This window comes from Sporobolomyces salmoneus, assembly GCF_050403485.1.
Source record: "Sporobolomyces salmoneus JCM6883 DNA, S_salmoneus_JCM6883_v1_ctg76, whole genome shotgun sequence".
NCBI classification, from domain to species: domain Eukaryota; kingdom Fungi; phylum Basidiomycota; class Microbotryomycetes; order Sporidiobolales; family Sporidiobolaceae; genus Sporobolomyces; species Sporobolomyces salmoneus.
This window is the reverse complement of record NW_027481087.1, coordinates 45,124-66,377: the sequence shown is the minus strand read 5'-3', so window position 1 is coordinate 66,377 and position 21,254 is coordinate 45,124. Positions and strand designations below refer to the sequence as shown.

Here is a 21,254-nt window from a genome sequence, read left to right as displayed (position 1 = left end):
CCCCACTTACCGACCTCGTCTCTCTCTACTCTCCAGTACCCTCGTTGAGATGCGCGGACTCCCTCACCTCGCGTTGACTCTCTCGCTCGCTACCGTCACTCTCGCTCAAACGTGCGTTATCCAAGGTCCATCCATCGGGAAATTCGACCTAAACGGACTGAGGAAGCCCAAGAGTGATTACGAAGCGATCACGAATCCAGATGGAGGCGATATTACAATGAATTTCTGTGGTGCGGTCGTCGGGGATCCGGTCGCAGGTAAGGTTTCCCTTCAGCTCTCTTATCGCACACTCGACCTTGATGCGACTGAGAGCTAAGTGTGGTGGGGTGCGTTGGACAGCGGGAGATGGTGCGGGAGCCTATATCTACGATTCGAGAGGTTCAATATCGCTTGGGTGAGTTCTCATGTCGAGGAATTCTCAGTTTTCTAGAATTAACGAAAGATGAATGCAATGCCTATGCAGGAAATACTCGACGGTACCGCAATACCACAACGGACAACTATCCTTAACGTACAAAGATGGAGCTGCTTGTCCGAAATCAAACGCGAGGAGATCTTCCCTCATTTACCTGTAAAAGTTCCTTCTCGTCAGCTCGTTTTTGCAGACCTGACCGGATCTTCTGGCGCATTTAGACAATGCGATAAGAGTTGGTCTGGCTCTGATATCAAACTCATCGACTCGATCGACGACTGTTTCTACGTGTGAGCTTTCAAAACTCGTCGAATCTCTTCTCTTCCCATAACTCACTCCCTTCGTTGTTCGTTCTCACTCCAGGTTCACTATGAAGACCCCTCATGCCTGTTCTCAATCAATCGGTGGATTCTTCAGCACAATCTGGAGCCTCACCGTCACGTACGTCCCTTCCCTTTCCTCCCTTCTCTCTCCCTTCCTTCCGCTCCGAGACTCACCCTCTGCTCCTCCTCGATTCATCACGATGATGCATAGACTCTTCTGGATCCTCCTCTCCGTCACCGGCGGTATCTTCATCTACAACAGATTCATCAACAAGAACCGATCTTCGTCGTCGTTCCCGGGAGGTGGGAACAATCTCTCTGGTAGTGGTGCAGCTGCAGGACAGTTGAGAGAAGCGGTAGGGTTCGTGAAGGATATGGTTATCATTGTGGGAGTCGTACGTTCTCCTCTTCTCCCCTCTGGATCACTCTCGATGAAACGCGTGAAATTACAACTGACGGGTTAGATGGGATGGTGAATGTTTAGTGGTCACTCGACACGGCCCAAAACTTAATCTCCAAATTCCAATCCCGTTCCCGAAACTCTTTCCCCTCAACATCAGCAGGAGGCGGAGGTTACAATCCTTACGAACCTCTCCATACTCCCTCTCCTTCTGTCGGTCCTCGTTCGTCAGCTGCCGCCGCTGGACAAGCGGATTATTCTTCCTCTGCGTGGAAAGCTACGACGAGAACCGGGCCTCCTCAACCACCTGCGAAGGACGCTCATCCAAGCCAGGAGCGTCAGGGAGAGAGACTGGGAGAGAGAGAAAGAGAGGAGGAAACGATGCCGGGATTGCAAGGGGGTGGTAGTTTGTTGGATGATGATGATGAAGATGAGGAAGGAGATGAATTGACGATGGATGGAACTGGGGGACTCAAGGTATGATGCAGCGAGGGGGAAAGGGAGATTATAGATGCTTGAGCAAAAAGTAATTAGGTTGTGAAGGCAGTACTCGATGTGGATTTGTGCTTTGTAACGTTCAGAAGTTATGATACCCGCGACGATGATGTCCAGAGACTAGGCTGCGAACGAGTTCGAGGGAGGGCATGAGAGACGTCGCGAGACTTTGAGCTCTCTTTCTGTTACTTGCACCACGCTTCACCTCCCACTTCATATTCGCGCGATCAAGAACGGCATCTACTACAGGACGAACTGCACTTTGAGGCAAGAGACAGGACTCCCCGCGACGTCGACCCTCTTAGGCTTCATCTCTCAACTCATCAAATTCCCCTCCACACGTCACTCCCGCCTCTCCGCGATGGCGTACCGGCTCGTAGCGCTCCTATCAATCGCTGCACCGGTCCTTTCGCTGTCCTCCCACTCTCCCGTCGATTTAGAGAGCCATCCAGCCTACGTCGTTTCTTTCAATGAACACTCGCCAATCCTCAACGAGACAGCCCTCGAACTACTCCACGAACCACTAGAGGTGAGCAATTCTCTCTAAGCAACTCTCTCAGCGAGTAGACAAGCTGATCGAGTTGCGTATCGAGCGCTTTGCACAGACTTTCCCTCACTCGCTCCTTCCTCCTCGACGACATCTCCTCCGTACTCCCTCCGGTCAAGGGTTCCTCTGTACCGTTCCCTCCGTCACTCTCTCCTCCCAACAAAGTGCTCAACAACGAGCCGAATTAGATGAATCGACGAGACAACTCGAGAGACAGAGGGGGTTGGAGAGAGGTTTAAAATTATTGGAACCGATGAGAGGGGGTTGTATTTATTTGAAACAGAATTGGTTCACTTATAGCTTCTGGTCAGTACTCCTCCCATCCTCCTCACACTCTCTTCGTTCCGAGTTTCCTGACGAAAAACCTCCCCGAGTTGGTTAGTTATGGTTCAGAAATTCGTCAATTCCACGCCCTCCAAGTCTCAGGATCCCCCATTCCAAAAGAAGACCCCTCAACAGAATCTTACGTTCTCGGTCATTCTCCCGAACCTTCAATCTACTCTTCTACCCCGAAATACGGGTCCGGTTCCCTTCAAGTCGCAAAGAGGGAAGCTTTGATCCCTTCTACTCTAGGGGGCGGGGAAGGAGTAGCCTTAGGTGATGGTGGGAGGTATCTAGTGCAGACTTGGGAAGGAGGAAGTACTTGCGATAAAACGGGATTACCCAGGACTGTCGAAGTTCAGGTCAGTTTCCCAAACTAACTAGTCGGTTCAGACCCCTTGAATATATGGCCAAAGACTGACTAGCTTGTGCCAAATTGACAGTTTCATTGCAATACTCAAACGATCGACAGAATAGCTCTAATCCGCGAAACCTCCAGTGCGTTTCTCTCTCTCTCTTTCTCCCTTTCTCTCTCCTTCTTCCCTTCCAGACCCCCACTGACGTCCCCCCCGCTCCCGCCTTGTAGTATGTCGCTACGTCCTCCTGATCCACACTCCTCGACTCTGTGCCGAACCGTTATTCCTAGAAGGAGCCGATAAGAGTTCGGAACCGGCTTCGAGGATTGAATGTCAACCGGTCGTTTCGAAACTACCTGATCCGAACCATCAACAACAAGGGGACGTGAAGGCGCTTGACGAGGTTGAGGGGAACGAAGCGGAGAACAAGCAGGAGCAGGGGGAGGGAGGAGGAGAGGATCAAGCTCAAAATGAGATGGGAGCTGATTCGACGAACGAGATGAAGGAAGAGCCTCTTGTTGCCGCTCCACCACCGGATCAAGGAATCGATGAGACAGAAACGGAACATGATTACGTAGACGCGACGATGATGCTCGTTTATAATCCAGAAACGGGGGAAATCGAATCGGTCGAAACGAGACTCGATGACAGTCTGACTGTTGCTGCTGCTGGAGGGGGAAACGAGGAATTGAGGAGGAGAGTGTTTGGTGGTGATACGCGAGAAGGCGAGAGTGAGAAACCGAAGGAAGAAGAAGAGGAAGAGAAGCATAGGGTGAAAGTTGATAAACTTGAAGATATGGTTAGAATGGTGAGTCTCTCTTCATTTGCTCTCTTCGCTTTTGTCCCTGCTGACACATTTCCTACCTCAGATGACGGAGTCTCTCACGAAAGCAATGGAAGATTCTCACCGACCCTCTCCTCCCAACCACGAAGATCCCTCATCTCCTCCTCCTCCGCCCAACTCCGACTCCAACTCTGATTCTGCCGACGGTAAGCCCCAACTCGACGTGATGAAACTCTTGAAAGAAGTCTGGGGAGTCGACGCATCAAGCGGTGGGACTCTCACTTCGGAACAATTCGAGAAACTATCGAAAGCTCAAGCTCAACGAAACGTTCGAGAGAGGAACAACGTCGAACCGGTCAAGAATGAGGCGTTTGAACAGATGAGGAGGGGTTTCGAGAGGAGGTATGAGGAGGAGGAGCAGAAGGAGGAGGAAGAGGGGAAGGGGAGATTGAAGGATGAATTGTAGGAAATCTGTATCGTATCGACTCGTTTGTTCTGTTGTTTCAGTTCTCTTTTCGCTTGGACTCGAGGAAGGAGAGACGACAGAGAGAGAAAGAGAGCACAGAGTGTAGTGGTAGTATTAGCATAAAGATTGGAAAGAGAAGAACAGATTAGAGAGAGGAGAAGAACAAATTTTCATGATAGAGGGAAGGGAAGAAAGAAGTGTCTTTTCGAAAGGGTTAGAACGGATAGAAAGTGATAAATGGGTACGGATGAGGCGTGTGTGTAGAGGGTATCTTAATTACGTCGAATTACCTCTCGAATGAGCGGCATCGGGGTTTTCTTTCATGGGAGATTGACCAGCCGCGGGAGAGGGAGACGAGCTGAAATTAGGCATTCCTCCTCCTCCTCCTCCTTGACCACTCATGAACGAACCCATACTCGGATGTTGAGCGTGACCGAAGAAGGAAGGAGCCGCGAACGAAGGAGAAGCGGGCATCGAAGAAACGGGGTAACCTCCTCCTCCCATTCCGGGTCCGGCGAATTGACCTCCCATCATTGACATGGACGGGAATGATTGATGGTGACCGAGAGTAGATCCAGGAGATCCTCCTCCTCCTCCTCCTCCAGCTTGAGGGTTGAATTGAGACATTGCGGCGAGGTAAGCTTGTTGAGCTGCTTGCTGAGCTGCTTGTTGAGCCGCCATCATAGCTTGCTGTTGCTGAAACTGTAGAGAATTCAAACTCACATCAGCTCCACGTGAGAAGGACTGACACGAGAGAAGAACTCACTTGATCCATTGATCCACCCGTGTTTTGAGGTTGAAGTCCCGGCGAAGTTGCTCCCATTTGGGATCCAGGAGAGAACGAAGTCATCGTAGGGAACGATCCGAATCCTCCCATTCCACCTCGTCCACCACCTCCCATCATCCAAGGGTTCATCCCTGCGAAACCCATCGAACCCATCGAATTCATCGTTCCCATTCCTCCTCCTCCCGCATGCATCATCGGATTGTATCCATTCGCTCCCCCAAACTGAGCCATTTGCATTTGCTGTTGTTGATACATCGCCGCAGCGACCTGCATTTGTCTCTGTTGTTCCTCCAATTGACGTCTCTGCAACTCGTCCAATTGTTTCTGTCTCTGTTCAGCCAATTTCCTATCCCTCTGTTGTTCTGTCAACGCTTTCCCGACCCCTCCAGTTCTCTCTTTCTCTCGTTCGTGAGAAGTGATCGCTCCGACGAGTCCGGTTTGAGGTGGTGGAGGTTTCGTAGGTAAGTTGACGAGAGTCGATCCGGAATCACGCGCGACGTTCTCGAGTGCTCGGGCCGATCGTTCTTCTCGTTCGATCATTCCCGTAGCGAGGAGTCCGTGAGGGTTCAAAGCGGGTTTACGAGTCGGATCGGACGAGGAAGAAGGAACGGGAGGAGGAGGCATCTCGTTTGAGGAGAGGTGTTCGCGAGAGTTTGCGTGAGAGAGGGAATGCGAAGATTGGTGATGAGCTCCAGGACCCGATTCGAGGTAAGCTTGTCGATTCGGTGAACGAGCAGGGGATCGATTTCCAGGGGAATAACTCGAAGGTCGAGCGAATCCATTCTGTTGAGTCGGGATCGCCATCGAGTTCGATTGAGGGAGTTGGAGGGAACTGTAGGATTGAGAACCGGATGGAACTCGAGGTTGAGAATGAGGTCGAGAAGGAGGTACCGAAGTCGGTTTCTCATCTTCGGAAGATTCGTCCTCTTCTTCCTCTTCATCTTCTTCCTCATCGCTATCTTGCCAAACTTTCTTCTTCTTGTTCTTAGACGCAGCTCCCGCGGGTCGTCCAGGTCGATGAAGTGCTTGTTGTTGAGCTTGTTGGGCGAGTTGAGCAGCCGCAGCTCGTTCTTGAGATCGCTTGTTTTGAGCGAAAGAAGACGGGAATTGCTGAGCAGTAGTGACTGAGGGCTTCGAGGTCGACGGCTCGTCAGGGAGAGAAGAAACGTTAGGGATTGGAGGAGGAGGTGCGTGAATCGCTCCGTATTGATCGTCGTCGGCAGATGTGTCGTTAGCAAAGTTTCGCCGAGCGGGAGGTCCAACGTTGAATGCTCCTCTAGAGGTTGTTTCGATTGGAGAAGCTTCGACGGTCGAAGGCGAAGGAGGTTCAATAGGAGGAGGAGAGGAAGATCGATCGACAAAGTTGAGAGCCGCCATCAGCTGCAAGTGATCACCGAATCAGTATCGAGACTGTTAGAATGCAATGACTGAGCCTGAGGATCGACTCACATCCGAATGAATATTATAATCGTCCGTGCTGCCTTGCTTCAGTTTCGGTTGCTCAGCCAATACTTCTTGTTCTCGGAACTGTTCGTTCGTTTTCGGAAGTTCTTGAGTATGTTGAGGTTCGACAGGCGATCTCAAGTTCGAATCGCCATTCGTCGTCGAAGTCGAAGTCGAAGCGAACAAAGGTTGAGTGTTCTCCAAATTGTTCGCTCTTTGATGATCGTACGACTCGACTCGTTGCGTCGGAGAGACATGACCCGTTTGTTGGTGGTGTCGATACGCTAACAAATCCTCCTCCTCCTTCGGTTCAACGGGTAGTTCTTTCGACGGAGCTCCCGGTGAAGTCAATCGAGATTCAGTCGCCGAAAGAGGACCAGCCGACGAAGGAGGATCGAGGTTCCCGTTGTTCTGCTTCTGCGATGGTCGCTCCCAATCGTGCGTAGGGGTGTTGTTGTGGGTCTCCGGTTGAGCGTACGAGAGATGGTGACTGATCCCTGATTGATCTTGCGAGTAAGCTGATGCCGAAGGAAGTGCCGAAGCTTGTTGAGGAGACGCGACGAATTGTTGAGCAGAAGAAGGAGGAGGGGGGTGAGAGTATTGTCGTTCTGGTTGATGGTGTTGACGATGATCAGTGACGATCGGTTCGAGTTGAGGTCCGCTTCGACGAGGAGGGGAAGCGATCGCAGGAGCGTGAGGGGGAGGTGTCTTTTCTCTCGAGAGGTCAGAGTTGAGGTAGGCTCGATAGTTTGCTGCGTCGGATCCGAAACTTCCTTCCGCCGTGTTCTGACGATGCATCTCAGGCGAACGTTGATCGAAATTCGCCGACTCTTGATGAGGAGGAGGAGGTTGAGAGACAGGAGGTTCGGGGACGACTTCCCTCGGTTGATGAAGGGGAACGATCGCAGGAGAAGGAGAAGGAGCCGCAGCGTAGTATTGATCGACTCGTCGAACTTGTTCGTCCTCCTGAGTCTGAGGGTTCTCGTAATCTTCTCCCATTGCCGAAGGTCTCCTCGATTCGATTTCATGCTCATGATCTCTATGAGTCTGTTGAGGGAAGAGAGGAGTTTCACTTTCTCCGATCGTCGAGAGAACCGGTGGAAGACGAGGAGTTTCGTTATTGTTGAGAGCGCGAGGAGAAGCTTGTTGTTGTTGTTGTTGTTGAGTCCATCTTCGTTCGTTTTCGACCGGGGAGCGAGGTTGTTCGTTCTGCGGCGACATCGTATTGATCGGAGAGAGGGGAGCAGATTCTGGGATCGTAGGAGGAGCGGAAGGAGAAGTCGATTGAGCTTGAGCGAGAGCGGCAGGTCGGACCCCACGCATTCGATCGAAGAGGATATCTGTGAAGCAATACATCAGCCCTAGCTCTGGTGTTCGAATCCGCGAGAACAAGATCCATCGCCTCACTGTGAAAGGTAGCTCGAATCGCACGAGGTCGACTTTCGTTAATCTCGAGAGTATCCACGACTGCAAACAGAACTCAGAGAGTTAGGACCGTTTGACAGAGACTCGAAGGGAGAGAATAGACTCACGTTCTCGATCGAGGAACTGTCGATCCCGGTGAGGCCCAATCGGAAGTGCGAAATAAAGAGAGCTAGGATCCCTCGGATCGAACGAAAAGTTCTTCGGTCTTCCATACAGCTGTAGACGGACTCCCCTACAGCTCAGTTATCCGAAGAGAATATAGCTGATGAAAGAGAGAGCGACTCACCTTGAACGCATCGGCGATTCCAACGATCCACCTCAACATGTCGTCTACTTCTCCCGATTCTAACATCAATAACGCGAACCCTTGTTTCTCTGATCGACCTCCGACTCCCCATCCAGTTTTGTACCCATCTTGAGGAGTCAAGAAAGTTCCCTCGAGTTTGAACAGAGTTGAAACGTTGATCAGAGCGGCAGTTTCAGGGAACAATGCCGAAGCTGTCAGACGAAGTCCAGGTCAGTCTCGAGAGACATTGAGCGAGTGAGAGTGAGCTTACCGTAGAAGACGTGTTGAGCGATACAGATCGGTTGATCTTTTTTCGAAGGTCTCCAACCTGGCTCGGTCCCTCCCGGAGCCGCAAAGAATCCAATCGTCGAAACCTGTCCATCTCCCGGACATTCCTCGATCACGATCTGTTCGTCTTCTTTCGGAGTCTTCTTCTTCCCAAACGAAGGTAACAACGAACTTCTCCTAGATTTCTTCACATCCGAATCCCCTCCTCCTCCTATACTCGCATTCGAGGTCGATCCACCAAGCGCGTTCGACCGTGAAGGAACGTTCGTCCCCCGTAAGACGCAAACGAAAACTCTTCTCCATTCGGTATCCCCAGGTAATCGAGCTTTGAGATAGCCTTCGAATTTAGGAGTTCCGTTCGAATTCTTGATCGGTCCCGTCGACGAGGTGTTTGAAGAGGGAGAAGAAGAGGAAGAAGAAGAGAGTCCCGCGTCGTATCCTTGCCATCCCAACGGTTTCGGTTCTCGTAACCCGATTAGAGTTCCCGTATAAATCTCGTTACACCTAGATCGTTCCCAAATCGAAAGTCGAATCGCGTTCAACCACATCTACGAGAGTGAAACAAGCCCCAAATCATCAGATTCAGTCAGAATTGAGGCGGTCCCGAATGCACTCACGGTGAGGGATTGTAAACTCGGAGCGCAGAACAAGATTCGATTCATTCCGGCACTGTTCAAGGCGAATTGGAATTGAGTCGGAGGTTTCGGACCTCGAGGATGAGGAGGGTAAGGGTGTAGGAAGGCGTCTTGGAGGTTGAGGTATTGAGGGGGAACCTAATTTCGAGCGAGAAGAGAGACGATTCCGTCAGTTCACGGGCGAAGAATGGAAGATCGAGGAGATGTAATGTAAGCGTACGGTAGTGTTGTTCTTGGCGGCTTCTTCCATTTCGGAAGCGTTCCAGGTACTCATGATCGTTCCGCTTAGTTGAACGAACCATTTCGCCCAAACTGTATCGGCAGGATGAGACGGCTAGAGACGAAAGAACAGCGAATGATCAGCGATCTCGTTCACTCGCGGCGGTGGCAGCTCCTCAGGGTGGACGGATTGAAGGATGGATGAAACGAGAGGAGAAAACTGACAGTTTTCCCATCCGGACCAACTTCAACTTTCTTCATCAAGAAGCCTATCTCGTACGACCATGTACAGACCGTCAGCGTCAATGATCTCCTTTCGCGTTTACTGGCGGAAGAGCCGGTAGAAAGAGAGACAGAGAGAGAGTCAGCATACCTTCCGCATAAAATTTACTACTCTTCAATAACGAAATCGCTCTCTCCATATCATGTAACGGTTCCCCTGCAATCGTATTCGGTTGTCCTCCTCCTCCCGTTCCCGTTCCATTCGAAGCTGAGGTGGGTAGGGACCTTTGAGATTGAGACGCTGGGAACATTTGACTAGAAGGTCTTTGTGGTTGTTGCGGAGGGTTCGAGGAGAAGGAAGGGTTCGATGCGTTCGGAGAGGAAGATTGACTAGGATATCCACCTCCTGCTGCGCCAGAGGAGGAAGGAGCAGATGAAGAGGCAGCACCTCCTCCTCCTCCTCCTCCACGATTAGGTGGGAGCATTTGTTGTTGACCGTTCGAGTTCTGCGGTTGGGTAGAGTATCGCCTATCGTAGTTACTGTTACTGTTGATCGAACCTTGTGAGATTGATTGAGGTCGACCTTGATGATGAGGGGGAGGAGCTTGAGGGGAAGGGTATCCTCCTGATGAATACGATTGAGGAGGAGGTCCATAATCCCGTGGACTAGATGGTTGTCCTCCGTTGTAACTCATCTCAATCGTCGGGGAAGAAGAAGAGGGAGGAGGGGACTCGTGGGAAAGGGAAAGGGGATGAAACGGTTGAGGGAACGGTGACGCTGTTGCTAATTCGGTCGATGGTTGAGGAGTAGGTAAAGGGGTTCCCCAGTCGTAGAGAGGTTCTTCGAGAGTTGTCACGAAAGTGTTGATCGACGAAGGAGAGTAGAACGAAGAGTCGTGTCGAGATGAGAAAGTTGGCCTCTGGGAATTTTGGAGGGGTTCGTTTTTCGCACTGCTGCTATTGATCGGGATCGCTTGAAGGTGTACGGATCTTCGTCGAAGCTTGTTCGGTATTATGCTCATACTCTTGCTGAGCTGAGAGAAGGAGAGAGGTAGCGGCTTCCGCACCGCTTTCAAAACGATTTTGAAACGATCCCAACAAGGCGGTGCTGCCGCGACTCTCTGAGCCTTTGAAGCGACTTACGAGGTAGTATGAACGATAAACTCGCGTATAATATGAGCAGGGGGAAGAAGGTAGAAGCGAAACAACAACAACAGTTCAATCAGAAGATACAGCGAAAAGAGAGTAAACGAAAACAATCTCGAACTCAGCACTGTACTTCACCTCCTTGCTCCTGTCGTTGGTCTCATCGTCCCCGTCGTCGTCAGGTTCCCATCTTCCTCGTCCTCGCCTCCAAGCTCAAACAGGTTTCCTCCTTCTTCTCCTAACCTGATCCCACCCAATCCTCGATCCACATCCCTCTTCCCCATCAATAACCTCTTCATCGACCCCACCCCCCTTTCTTCATTCGTCTCATCGTTCCACCCTAAACTATCAACGACATTCCTCCCCACCGAAAGAACGTTCTCACCCAAATTTTCGAGCATAGATCGAGATTTCCTCTGCAAGGAAGCGTACCGAGTTGAATTCGTCGAAGATGGGAGAGAAGTGAAGGGTAGGAGTTCGTCCTCGTCGTCACGAGAGGCGTCATTGTCGTTGGAGGAGGAGGAGGAGAGGGATGAAGAGGTAGAGAGGGAACGGGATAGTCGAGTTCGGGTCGGTCGAGAGTTGCTTGTGGACGGGGTCAAGGAAGAGGTGGTGGGCAGGCGGATTGGGGATCGTTCTTTCAGAAGCAGGAGTTTCGACCATAGACTGAACGAGACGAGTCAGAGGATTAGCTTGCGATGCACCCGGAAATGCGAAGAAATGGGAGAGAACCGACTCACTATTCCCTTCCTTGATGATATAGTTCGACTGCACGTTGTTTACGAAACGATACGAAGAGCAACCCGCATAGTACGAGGATCGAAAGGGTTAACCAGATCCAAGGGGAAACGAGGAGGGCTGAAGTGGGAGAGAACGTCGAGACTTCGACTGAGACGTTCACTTCGGCTATGGGAAGCGTACATAGTGTTAGCTGAGTCGTAGGTGGAGTGCGATAGATACTCACGAGTCATCAGGTCTGTTGTTTGATCAACCGATGATGAAATCAGTCGATCGCGCCTCGTCTCGCCCTTCTATTGTTCTGCTGTGCGGGCCTAAAGCGATTGAGAGATTCTCTGGGGAACTAGTCGAGTTCGAGCAGGCTGACTGAGAGGTTTTGCGAAAGCTTCGAGATCTTCGAGATTGTTCGATGATGAAAGGAATCGAAAAGTTCAATCCTCCCTTCTCTCTCTCACCCCATTCACGACCATGCCTCGTGCCCAAGATCCTACCCAATCTCTCCTCCGCTGGGGAATCGAGCACGCTGCTCCCGGTGCGCTCGCTCAAACGGCTCAAGAAGTCAAAGATGGGAAACGTCCTGACTTGTCGACCGACGTATTGAAGCAAATCATGGGGACTTCGGACGCCGACAGGATGAGGGAATGTTTGCAGGTCATTGAAGGGAATTGGGTAGATCGAGAAGGGAAAGGAGAGATGAAGAAGAATGAGGAAATTACTGATGAGGACAAGTATAGGGCTTGGGATGATTTGGAGATGGTCAGTACTATATTCTTCTATATGCCTGATTGCTGAGACGAGCGAGGAAATCATCGAATTGACGGAATTGTCGATATTTTCGTTTTCCTAGTTGGTTGAAGATCTCGACAATGCGAACGGTAAGCTAGGAGCGTCCAGCTCTTGTGCACTCTTACTGACTCGTCAACTCACTTCCTATAGACCTCAAGTCGATCGGAGGATGGGAACCGATTGTCAAACATTTGAGCGATCCAGACGACGAAATCGTTCTCCGAGCTTGTTGGGTTTGTGGAACCGCCGTACAGGTCAGTCACATTCTATTGTGACACAAATTAATCTGTGTGATGCTGACAGTGCTCTCGATGTGCGCGCAGAACAACCCTCGTTCGCTCGAAACTGTAAATTTCTCACTCGCTTTGGCGTTTTATCGATAGTTTCACTGACAACCTCTTGCAACGATCGCCACAGTTCCTCACTCACAACCCTCTCCCAACTCTACTCCAAATCCTCACTTCCTCGAACGCGACGATCGAAACTCGTTCGAAAGCTTTATACTGTCTCTCCTCGACGCTCAAACACTGTGAACCCGCCGTCGAAATCTTCTCCGCCCCACCTCTCAACGGGTTCGAAATCCTCTCTTCTCGACTCTTACAAGACCCTTCGCAAAAAATCCGCACGAAAACCGTCTTCCTTCTCGCTCAACTCGTTTCCCAATCCTCTAAACCTCTCGAACTTGCCCAGAAACTCAGGGAGAACAAAGTGATTCAAGTCGTATTGGATAGTTTGGATGAAAAGACGGCGGTACCTACTGGAGAAGCTGGAACGGGGAAAGAAATCGATGAGGATTATAGGAGCAAGAGTTTGAGGTTCTTTGCGAATTCGGTTGAACGTACGGAAGGAAAAGGATTGGAACCGGAGGAGAAATCACGTTTGAAGGAGATCTTGAAAGGATTGGAGGGAGGAGAATGGAACGCGGAAGAAGAATTAGGAATGAGCTCGGAAGAATGGGAAGAGTTTAAAAAAGCTACAGAACAATGAGTGAGCTAGGACGGGAACGGGGATTCGTTTGATGTATCTATCGCAGTGAACAGTATTGTCAATTTGTACGTTTTACTCCGTTCTTCCCTTTCAATCCGTCTCGTGCTCTTCTCACAGTGAGCTAGCGACGTACGGGGAACTTGACACTTTTTTGTCGGGAAGTCGGAACGTTTGAAAGTGGTGGGGCGGAGAAGAGCTATCCTCGCTTTCCCCTCTTCTCCTGCGTTCTCCACTTTCGCTCATACCGACAGCTACTCTTCCACACAAAACTTCAACCTCAAACGCACCTCGACATCCTCAACTGAGCTTCACAACTCCCGCTTTCTCCTCCTTCTTTCCCCACACTGGCAATGGTTCCCTCACCTCTCACGATCCAACCACCCCTCTCCGACTTCTCCTACTCTAACCTGCAAAAGCTCTACTCGAAGGGTATCCCCTGCGCTCCCGATTTCTCGTTCCCTTCCCACGTGATTGATTATTGGACAGAAGTTCAACCCGAAACGACGGCGATTTGGTGGGTCAGTCATGACTTCAAAGAGGAGAGGAAAGTCAGTTACAGGGAATTGAAGGAGGAGAGTTTGAGGAGTGCGAAATTGTTCAAGAAGAGAGGGATTCAGAAGGGAGACAAGTCAGTACAGAAACGATTTTCGAGGTCCGTCCGCAGAGATCGGATCTGACGTTTCGGTATCGCACAGAGTCATGATTCAAACGGGTAGGATCGTAGAATGGTGGTTCGCAGTGTTTGGCCTCATGAGAATCGGAGCCGTCGCTGTTCCCGGAACTTCGTTGCTCGTTTCGAAAGGTTAGAGCTCTCTCTGTCTTTCACAGACCCGCCCTACTCTTGCTGACGACTCGCGCGTCTTTCGTATGTCGTATGTAGATCTCAAGTATCGTGCCGAGAGCTGTCACGCAAAAGCGTTCATCGGCGACGCAACCGCTTGCGAACGATTCGAGGAGATCGCTCAATCCGTCAACGTCTCCGAAATCTATCAGATTCAATCCGGTTCCGGCGAACCCATCGGAAAAGGTCGAATCGACTACCTCAAGGAAATGGAGCAGACGGAGAAAGTCAAGAGCGAGGAAGAAGCGAAGAAGCTCGAATCCGAACACAAGAAGACTGATCTCTGTATCGTCTTCTTCACATCTGGTACAACGTAAGCCTGTCTCCTCTTTAAAACTCGTCGAGAAAGTACTCACGGCATCGTCGGTGTTTAGTTCGAACCCAAAATTGGTACTGCTCGAAGCCGAATACAGTGAGTCATTCTCTCATCTCAAACTTTACAATCAACGGTCGCTAATCCGAAGCTCTTTCAGCTTTGGGTCACACTATCACCGGATTATGGTACAAGATAACTCCTGGTAAAGTCATGTGCTGCATGGCCGACCTCGGATGGGCGAAAGCAAGTTACGGTAGTCTAGGAACGTTCAATCTCGGTGGTACCTACTTCGTTCAACCTCCTCCTCCCGGACCTTTCAACCCGATCGATCTCCTCGAAACTCTCCATCATTACCCGATCGAATCCCTCTGCGCTCCTCCTACGATCTATCGAGGATTATGCACTCAGAACTCGTTACGTTACCTCAAGTCTCACCCTTTCAAAGCTTTGAATCACGTCGTTGGAGCGGGAGAACCGTTGAATCCTTCCGTCATCCACGAATGGAGGAATGCGACGGGCTTGACGATTCGAGACGGCTGGGGTCAGTCAGAATCTGTGATAATGACGGGATCGTGGGATGGGCTCAAAGTCAAAGAAGGTTCAATGGGAAAGGCAGCACCGTTCTTCGAAATTGGAATTATCGGACCAAAAGGAGAAGAACTCGAAATTGGAGAAGAAGGAGAATTGGCGGTTCGAACCGACGCAGGAGCTGGGACTTGCTGGATCTTCAAAGGTGAGCCCTCTTTCTATGCCCCTGGTTCTGTTTCAGCGCTGACTGTCACGCAAACAGGTTACATTAAGAACGGTAAAGTCGACAAGAAGCAGAAATCGTTCAGTGGCAAGACTTGGTATCAAACGGGAGATCGGGGAATCAAGGACGCAGATGGCTACTACACGTTCGTTTCTCGCGATGACGATATCATCGGAAGTTCAGGCTACCGTATTGGTCCTTTCGAGGTCGAGTCAGCTCTCAAAGTCAGTCAGAACAAAGTCTAAACGTATTCAAACGAAGCTGACACGCTTCCCCCGATAGACTCATCCAGCTGTGCTCGAATCTGCCGCGGTCGGTACGCCAGATCTAGCGAGGGGAGAAGCCGTCAAAGCCTTCATCATTCTGTCCGACGAATTCCGCGATCAATCGAAAGGCGAGAAAGCGAAAGCTCTCATCGCCGACATCCTCGTACGTTTACCTGCTTTCTGTCTTCCTCACTTCATGCGCAAAAGCACACACACATCGAAGCATCTCTGAATCGTTTTCTCTATCTGTCTCTAGTCTCACTTCCGCAAAACAACGGCTCCGTACAAGGTTCCTCGCGAAATCGAGTTCGTCGAAGAGCTTCCAAAGACGGTCAGTGGAAAGATCAGACGAGTTGAGCTAAGGAACTTGGAGAAGGAGAGGAAGAAGGACGTTTTGGCGAAAATCAAAGCTAAATTATAATCGCATTTCTGTGTCCCCCTCGGTTGTATAGCATCTTACTTGTTTCTTTGAAATCTCGAAAGTCGTCAGCAGTAGCAAAACACTGGAAAAGAGGAAGGAAAGTGGAATGGCCGGGCTCTCGAATTGCTCTCAGCACGCGTCTCAATTTGCTTCCTCTACCTCTTCTCGACAATGCGCGCCCTCGATCGACTCTTACTGCTACTAGGAGCTGTCATCAGTCTCGGAGTAGCTTCCGCACAGCTCTCAATCAAAGTAGTCGAGCCAACTCATTTTGATCTAACAACTCGCTTCTTGTGAGTCTACGCGTCTCTTCTGCTCCTTCGATGCGCTGTACTGACTAAGAGACAGGGAGACAATCTACCACGAGAAACCCGACGCGTTCTTCCCATTCCTTCGCCAACTACAAAAGTATGAACTTCGACCAAAGACCAAGTTCTCCGATCCGGCGTTCCAGTCCTCGAAAACGCTCGAAGGCAAACCTAGACCCTCGAAATACGCGAATCACAACCCTATCTTCACTTCTCTCGCTCAACCTTTCGAAAGTTGGCAGGCTCTCGAAGCTTCGTTCCTCCGAAGTCGACTCTGGAAGGACAGAGGGGCAGCGTTGATCTGGAGAACAGCATTCGCAAATGATGTTGCAGTACCGACGTTGGAAGCGATGAACAAAGTTTGGGAGGAGAGGGAGAAGGAAATGAGCGGATCGAAAACTTGTCAAAGTTGGATTGACGTCGCGGGCGAAAAGGCTTGTACGAGTGACGAGTTCTGGAAGATCGTTGGAACGAAACAGATCTTCCTTCGTGAGCCTGTCAAGATCGAAGGGTAAGGAGGGAAATTTGAAACCGAAGACTTGAAAGGAGGGGCTAAAGTTTGAGATTCGCCCTCCTGCACAGCTCGACTCCTGAACTTCACTTATTCGATCGACTGCTACCGGCACAACGCAACGAGTCTCTTCCCCTCGTCGTCTTATACGCAGCTCCGACCGACGAAGGCTTCCCCGCGCTATTCGACGCTCTTCATAAACTCGCTCAACCTCCGGCAGGTTACCCTCGCCTGCAATTTGCCCTTCGATGGAAAGTCAACACTGAATCACCTATCACTCTCTTCACCGGAGGATACGATGTCAAGGCGCAATTGGAAAGCGAGAGCAAAGTTGCAGAGATCGAAGGTGAGTCGAGTATCGCTTCTCAACACGTTCTCATGAAGCTCAACTCGTCTCACGACAACAGACCTTTCATCTCGAGCTGTTGCCTTCATCGACGCTGCAAACGACAAGCTTGCTGCTCTTTCGCAAATCGCTTCTTCTCTGCCTCTTCTCACCTCCGAGCTCGCTTCGACCGAACCCTCCTCCAATCCTTCCACGGCTGTCAACAACCTGATCACTCTCAACGGGGTCAAGATTTCGAACGAGGGAGGAATCAATGTCGAAACTCTCCTCGACGCGATGAAAACCGATACCGCTGTTCTCACCGATATTTCAAGTATCGCTCACTCCAACGAGCAGTTTGCGAGAACTATTCTCCTCAACACCAGTCTCACTTTCGAAGGAACCGAACCTCTCGAATTCGTCAACCTTGTTCAAGCGATCAAGGACGTAAACCCGCTCGTCACTCGAGGCTCTTTCATCGAAGGAGGTCAGTGATCTCTTTAGACTCCCTGAAGACGAGGAAGCTGATGTCTCACGTTCTCGCTGAGCAGTAACGGACGAAGACAACGATGTCGATCCTCCGGCTCTCGCTTCAATCTATCTCGTGCTCGATTTCCAATCCCTGAATGGTCGAAGGCAAATCAAAGAGGCCCTCAAGTTCCTCGTAAGCAGTCTCTCGTCGTTCTCCCTCGAGAATTCCGAATTAATCTCCGGGTTCGTTTGTTCAGGATTCTACCTCCGGAGTTCGCCTCGCCTTCTTGCACCGTCCCTCGACTCCGGTCTCTCAAGAATCCCTTGCGGCCAAGCCTTACGCCTTCTCCTCTCTCCTCTATTCCCTCATTCCCTCGAAACAGCTCGCCGAAGTTTACCCTTCCGAGCTTCTCGCTTTCCTCGACGTCGCCATTGGTCCCAACGGTCCGAAACGTTCCCTCGACGACATGTGGACTCGAGAGAATCCGATCACGCCGTTCCTCGAAGGTGGACTCAGGGAGGAGGAAAGGGAGAAGGCGAAATCGTACTTTGATGGCGTGAGGAAATTCGCCAAGAAGCTCGGTATCAACGAGGACGAATCTGCAGTCGTCATCAATGGACGCGTGAGTGCAGTCAGGCTATAATCTGTTGTTGCGAGAGCGTTCGACTGATTGCGTTTGTCTGTTCTTCTCAGGTTGTTCGTCTCGGTGATTCAGTCATGTCTGCAGCTACCCTCACCGAGCTTGTACAACACGAACTCGAGCATCGTATCCGACCTGTAGTCGAAGCGGCCCTTCCTGCTCTCCCTCCTAAACTTGCAGGAGCTCGGTACGGTTTTTCGCGCTACCGTTTCCCTTCAACTCCCCCGGGCTGACCTTGGTCTTCGTTGTTCAGTCTCATGCAAGCGGAGTTGTTCAACCTTGCCACGTCGGTTTTGACCTCGTCAGGCGTCAAGACTCGCTACGAAACTCAAATCGACTTTTCCACTTTTGCTCCGTGAGTGATCTTCCTCCTTTTCTTCCCATTCTTCTCACACTACTCACAAACTCTCTTTCGACAGTACGATTTCGATCAGTAACAACTCTGTGATCCCCATGTACACTCTCCGAGCGATCCTCGATCCCGTCTCCCCTTTCGCACGCAAAGTCACCCCGATCCTCTCGACTTTATCTCAACAAGGTCTCTTCACTGTTGATGTCTCTCTCGTCCCATCATCTTCGCAGCCGACTAAAGAAGAGCTTTCGACGTTGTATGGGTCTTCGTTCAGAACTGGTCCTGAATTCGATGAAGAAACTTTACAGGAAATCGAAGCGGTCGTCAGATTCGCCGGTCTCGAAGAGGGTTCGACACTCGATATCTACGTCGAGATTCAAGGCGAGGAGGTAACGGAGAAACATCGACTTGAGGTCGATCGGGAGGAACAAGTAGTGATTTTCGAGAGGTCCCGACAAACTGCGAATGGCGAGGAGAAGAAGCAGGGTCATCAGAGAGATGAGTTGTAAGGTTCTGCATAGCATAGTATTCAAGGAAAGTGGTGATTGATTCTTAGGTTTTCGTTTTTGGATCAGTTATTTGTTTGCATCTTAGATTTCCCTCATCGTTTCTCTTCGCTAAGTCTCGTCAAAAGAGAGCAAGGTCAGAGGTAATTGGTGCTGCTCGTGTTGTCTCACGCGACGCTAAGCAAGACGAGCTTGACGCCACTTGGGCAAAGACTCATGTTCGCGGACTCGAAAATGTTTGAGATTTTGATGATGAACTGAAAGTATGGAGTGATTACAGTGATTCGATGCCGAAGAGTAGACAAAAGAAAATGATGTAAGGGTACTGATCCGTAGAGTAGAGAGGCAAACGAGAAGAGAGGAGAGGAAAATTAGCGGAGAGATGTGAATTAAGCTAGGGTGAATTATGGTGTAAAGAGTTGTATGTAAGGGTACTGAGCGTGAATTAATTGACTGCTGTGGAATGAGGTTATGAATAGCCGAGAGAGTGGGAGGATCAAATTAGGCGCTGACGGTAGGAGGAGCGTGAGCTTTGAGAGTCGCTTGACGAGCGGCCTGTAAGAAGGAGGATCATGATCAGTATTTTCAGGTCACAACAGCATGAAGCTGAAAGAGGCTCGCGACTCACATCGTGTTCCTTCTTGAGAGCTTGTTGTTCGTGAAGAGCAGCCAATTTAGGGTCTCGTTCGGCCAACAATCGTTGTTTCTCTTGTTCCCTCAACTGTGCGCAAAAAAACGACGCTCAGCTTATGACTTCTTCGTGGGAGAGGGCTGAGAGAGTAAAGAGAACGCACGGCGAGATCATTCTTGGCCTTGTTGAGAGTCGCGACCGACTTATCGTGAGCCTCTTGAGCTTTTACGAGTTTTCTCGCAGCTTTCGCTTCCTTGTTCGTAGCTTTCTCTACCGCTTTCTTCGCCTTCAATTCAGCCTACACAACACAAAATCATCAGTCAACGAGAACGAGAGAGAGAGAAATGGATGGTTGATTGACTTTTCCCGCTTTTTGTTCGGCTTTCTCCTGCGCTCGAGTAGTCTTCAATTGTTTCTCAACCTGTTTGTTCTCCTTCTTCTCTTCCTTGTTCAATCGTTTCTGAAGCCTATCCCCACACTCGCTCTGTTCATCAGTCCTGCGTCCAGATCGGGAGAGAGGAAGTTGAGGGAAGAATCTCACGTTTTGTGTTCTTTCTCTTGAGCTTTCAATTCCTTCGAATCGATCCTCGTAGCAGGTGCACCATTCGCTGCTGCAGCGGTGCTCGCGGGAGCAGTCGACTATAGAACGCGTTCAAATTAGCGTTTAATTTCGATCGAGCGAGATCGAAAGAAAGGACTAACGGTTTGAGCAGGAACGTTGTTCGCTACTACCGGGGTCTCTTGAGTAGGAGCAGCAGAAGTCGCGGCGGGAGTAGGTTCAACGGTGCTAGGAGCGGCGGCGGGAATAGAAGAGTTGTTGTTCGCCGTGAGAGGGACTTGGGAAGAAGTTGCTGCTGGAACTTCGGATTGAGGAGCCGAGGCGGCAGGGGCGGCAGAGTACGAAGTGAGGGTTTCGGCACGGTGAGGAGTAGTCATCTTGAAGTTTGTGAGGTTAGTGGAAAAGAAGAAGAAGGAAAGCAAACAAACAAAATTATGTCATGTTTCACAAATGTTTCAGGTTTTCTTTGACTCACTTTCACAGGCTAGTAGTGAGGCTATGTACTCGGTGGCAACGGTGTCGAAAGAATCTCACAGCGAGCGGAAAATGTTTCGTCGATAATTCGCAAATTCGTCGCAACTCGCTCGAAAGTTTCATACTGTCCGCGCCGCTCATCGCAGAGCTGACAGCCTTGAGCACGTTCACTAGCGGGTGACATATCGTCGCCCCGAGAAGGGAGAACGAGAAGAGCTACACCAGCTTAAACGACCCATCGACTAAGACGACAAAAGGCACTTTCTCTGTCAGTGTGTGTCGCGAGCAGTCTTCGGCGTCGGGTACTTTGGCTGTCTTGACGTGAGCCTGTTTGACGTCGACTGTGAGGCCTACGCCTCCGGAACTCTCGACGTCTCGACGAGAATGGACATCAAGTGAGGTGAGCCAAATTCGAAAACTCGAGGAACATTTCAAGTTGAGCCCTTTGGATTCTGGGCTATCACGACGTAACGTGACGACACTCAGTCAAGGAGAACAGCGCAGTAGAACTCGAGCATCAGCAGGAGCGAACAGGGGAAGCGAGTACAAGCAGCAACCGTGTGAGAGAAGCGAAAGAAGAGGAAAATTGGAAAACGTCGAATTTCCCACATCGAAAGAGCAGGCAGTCCGATACACCAGAGCGCGCGAGGCGAAAGTCAGTCCAAAGAGTAAGAGGGAAGTCTCATTCGAATCCGGCACGAGAAGAAGGAAGAACCGGACAGTTGACCGAGGCGACGTTAATGAAAGAAGGGGACAAGGTTTTCGGCGAGGTGCTGAAGCGAGAGAGCGGGAGTGATCGAGTGGTCGTGTGTAGC

The 21,254-nt window shown here is 50.5% G+C and overlaps 8 protein-coding genes across 8 annotated transcripts; 5 read left to right on the top strand and 3 right to left on the bottom strand.

Moving 5' to 3' along the window:
- Positions 1–49: 49 nt before the first annotated feature.
- Positions 50–1,618, top strand: MRL1 (Mrl1p; the record flags this gene model as incomplete). The annotated part of the gene is made up of 7 exons (XM_076634944.1): positions 50–257; positions 340–394; positions 464–571; positions 634–702; positions 776–853; positions 947–1,130; positions 1,220–1,618. The coding sequence occupies 7 exons, from the start codon at positions 50–52 to the stop codon at positions 1,616–1,618; spliced, it is 1,101 nt and encodes a 366-aa protein (XP_076485093.1).
- A 373-nt stretch (positions 1,619–1,991) lies between these two features.
- On the top strand, positions 1,992–4,104 carry JCM6883_001816 (PRKCSH domain-containing protein; the record flags this gene model as incomplete). Its single annotated transcript, XM_076634943.1, has 6 exons — positions 1,992–2,159; positions 2,236–2,483; positions 2,560–2,860; positions 2,942–2,996; positions 3,085–3,662; positions 3,724–4,104. 6 exons carry the CDS (start codon positions 1,992–1,994, stop codon positions 4,102–4,104), a joined length of 1,731 nt encoding a protein of 576 aa, XP_076485092.1.
- A 276-nt stretch (positions 4,105–4,380) lies between these two features.
- Positions 4,381–10,431, bottom strand: JCM6883_001815 (uncharacterized protein; the record flags this gene model as incomplete). The annotated part of the gene is made up of 11 exons (XM_076634942.1): positions 4,381–4,806; positions 4,871–6,271; positions 6,341–7,674; positions 7,742–7,801; positions 7,867–7,975; positions 8,046–8,257; positions 8,317–8,881; positions 8,951–9,106; positions 9,189–9,302; positions 9,413–9,456; positions 9,561–10,431. The coding sequence occupies 11 exons, from the start codon at positions 10,429–10,431 to the stop codon at positions 4,381–4,383; spliced, it is 5,292 nt and encodes a 1,763-aa protein (XP_076485091.1).
- Positions 10,432–10,689: 258 nt separating this feature from the next.
- On the bottom strand, positions 10,690–11,526 carry JCM6883_001814 (uncharacterized protein; the record flags this gene model as incomplete). Its single annotated transcript, XM_076634941.1, has 3 exons — positions 10,690–11,221; positions 11,296–11,461; positions 11,520–11,526. The coding sequence occupies 3 exons, from the start codon at positions 11,524–11,526 to the stop codon at positions 10,690–10,692; spliced, it is 705 nt and encodes a 234-aa protein (XP_076485090.1).
- A 235-nt stretch (positions 11,527–11,761) lies between these two features.
- Positions 11,762–13,066, top strand: FES1 (Hsp70 nucleotide exchange factor FES1; the record flags this gene model as incomplete). The annotated part of the gene is made up of 5 exons (XM_076634940.1): positions 11,762–12,049; positions 12,141–12,168; positions 12,230–12,333; positions 12,403–12,426; positions 12,497–13,066. The coding sequence occupies 5 exons, from the start codon at positions 11,762–11,764 to the stop codon at positions 13,064–13,066; spliced, it is 1,014 nt and encodes a 337-aa protein (XP_076485089.1).
- Positions 13,067–13,416: 350 nt separating this feature from the next.
- Positions 13,417–15,661, top strand: JCM6883_001812 (uncharacterized protein; the record flags this gene model as incomplete). Its single annotated transcript, XM_076634939.1, has 8 exons — positions 13,417–13,694; positions 13,762–13,868; positions 13,947–14,220; positions 14,282–14,319; positions 14,381–14,956; positions 15,014–15,198; positions 15,257–15,403; positions 15,497–15,661. 8 exons carry the CDS (start codon positions 13,417–13,419, stop codon positions 15,659–15,661), a joined length of 1,770 nt encoding a protein of 589 aa, XP_076485088.1.
- A 171-nt stretch (positions 15,662–15,832) lies between these two features.
- On the top strand, positions 15,833–18,778 carry JCM6883_001811 (uncharacterized protein; the record flags this gene model as incomplete). Its single annotated transcript, XM_076634938.1, has 9 exons — positions 15,833–15,954; positions 16,010–16,480; positions 16,552–16,826; positions 16,888–17,292; positions 17,357–17,469; positions 17,534–17,899; positions 17,971–18,104; positions 18,171–18,272; positions 18,337–18,778. The coding sequence occupies 9 exons, from the start codon at positions 15,833–15,835 to the stop codon at positions 18,776–18,778; spliced, it is 2,430 nt and encodes an 809-aa protein (XP_076485087.1).
- Positions 18,779–19,276: 498 nt separating this feature from the next.
- Positions 19,277–20,342, bottom strand: JCM6883_001810 (uncharacterized protein; the record flags this gene model as incomplete). The annotated part of the gene is made up of 6 exons (XM_076634937.1): positions 19,277–19,330; positions 19,404–19,496; positions 19,570–19,704; positions 19,768–19,873; positions 19,948–20,045; positions 20,109–20,342. The coding sequence occupies 6 exons, from the start codon at positions 20,340–20,342 to the stop codon at positions 19,277–19,279; spliced, it is 720 nt and encodes a 239-aa protein (XP_076485086.1).
- Between the last annotated feature and the right edge of the window lie 912 nt (positions 20,343–21,254).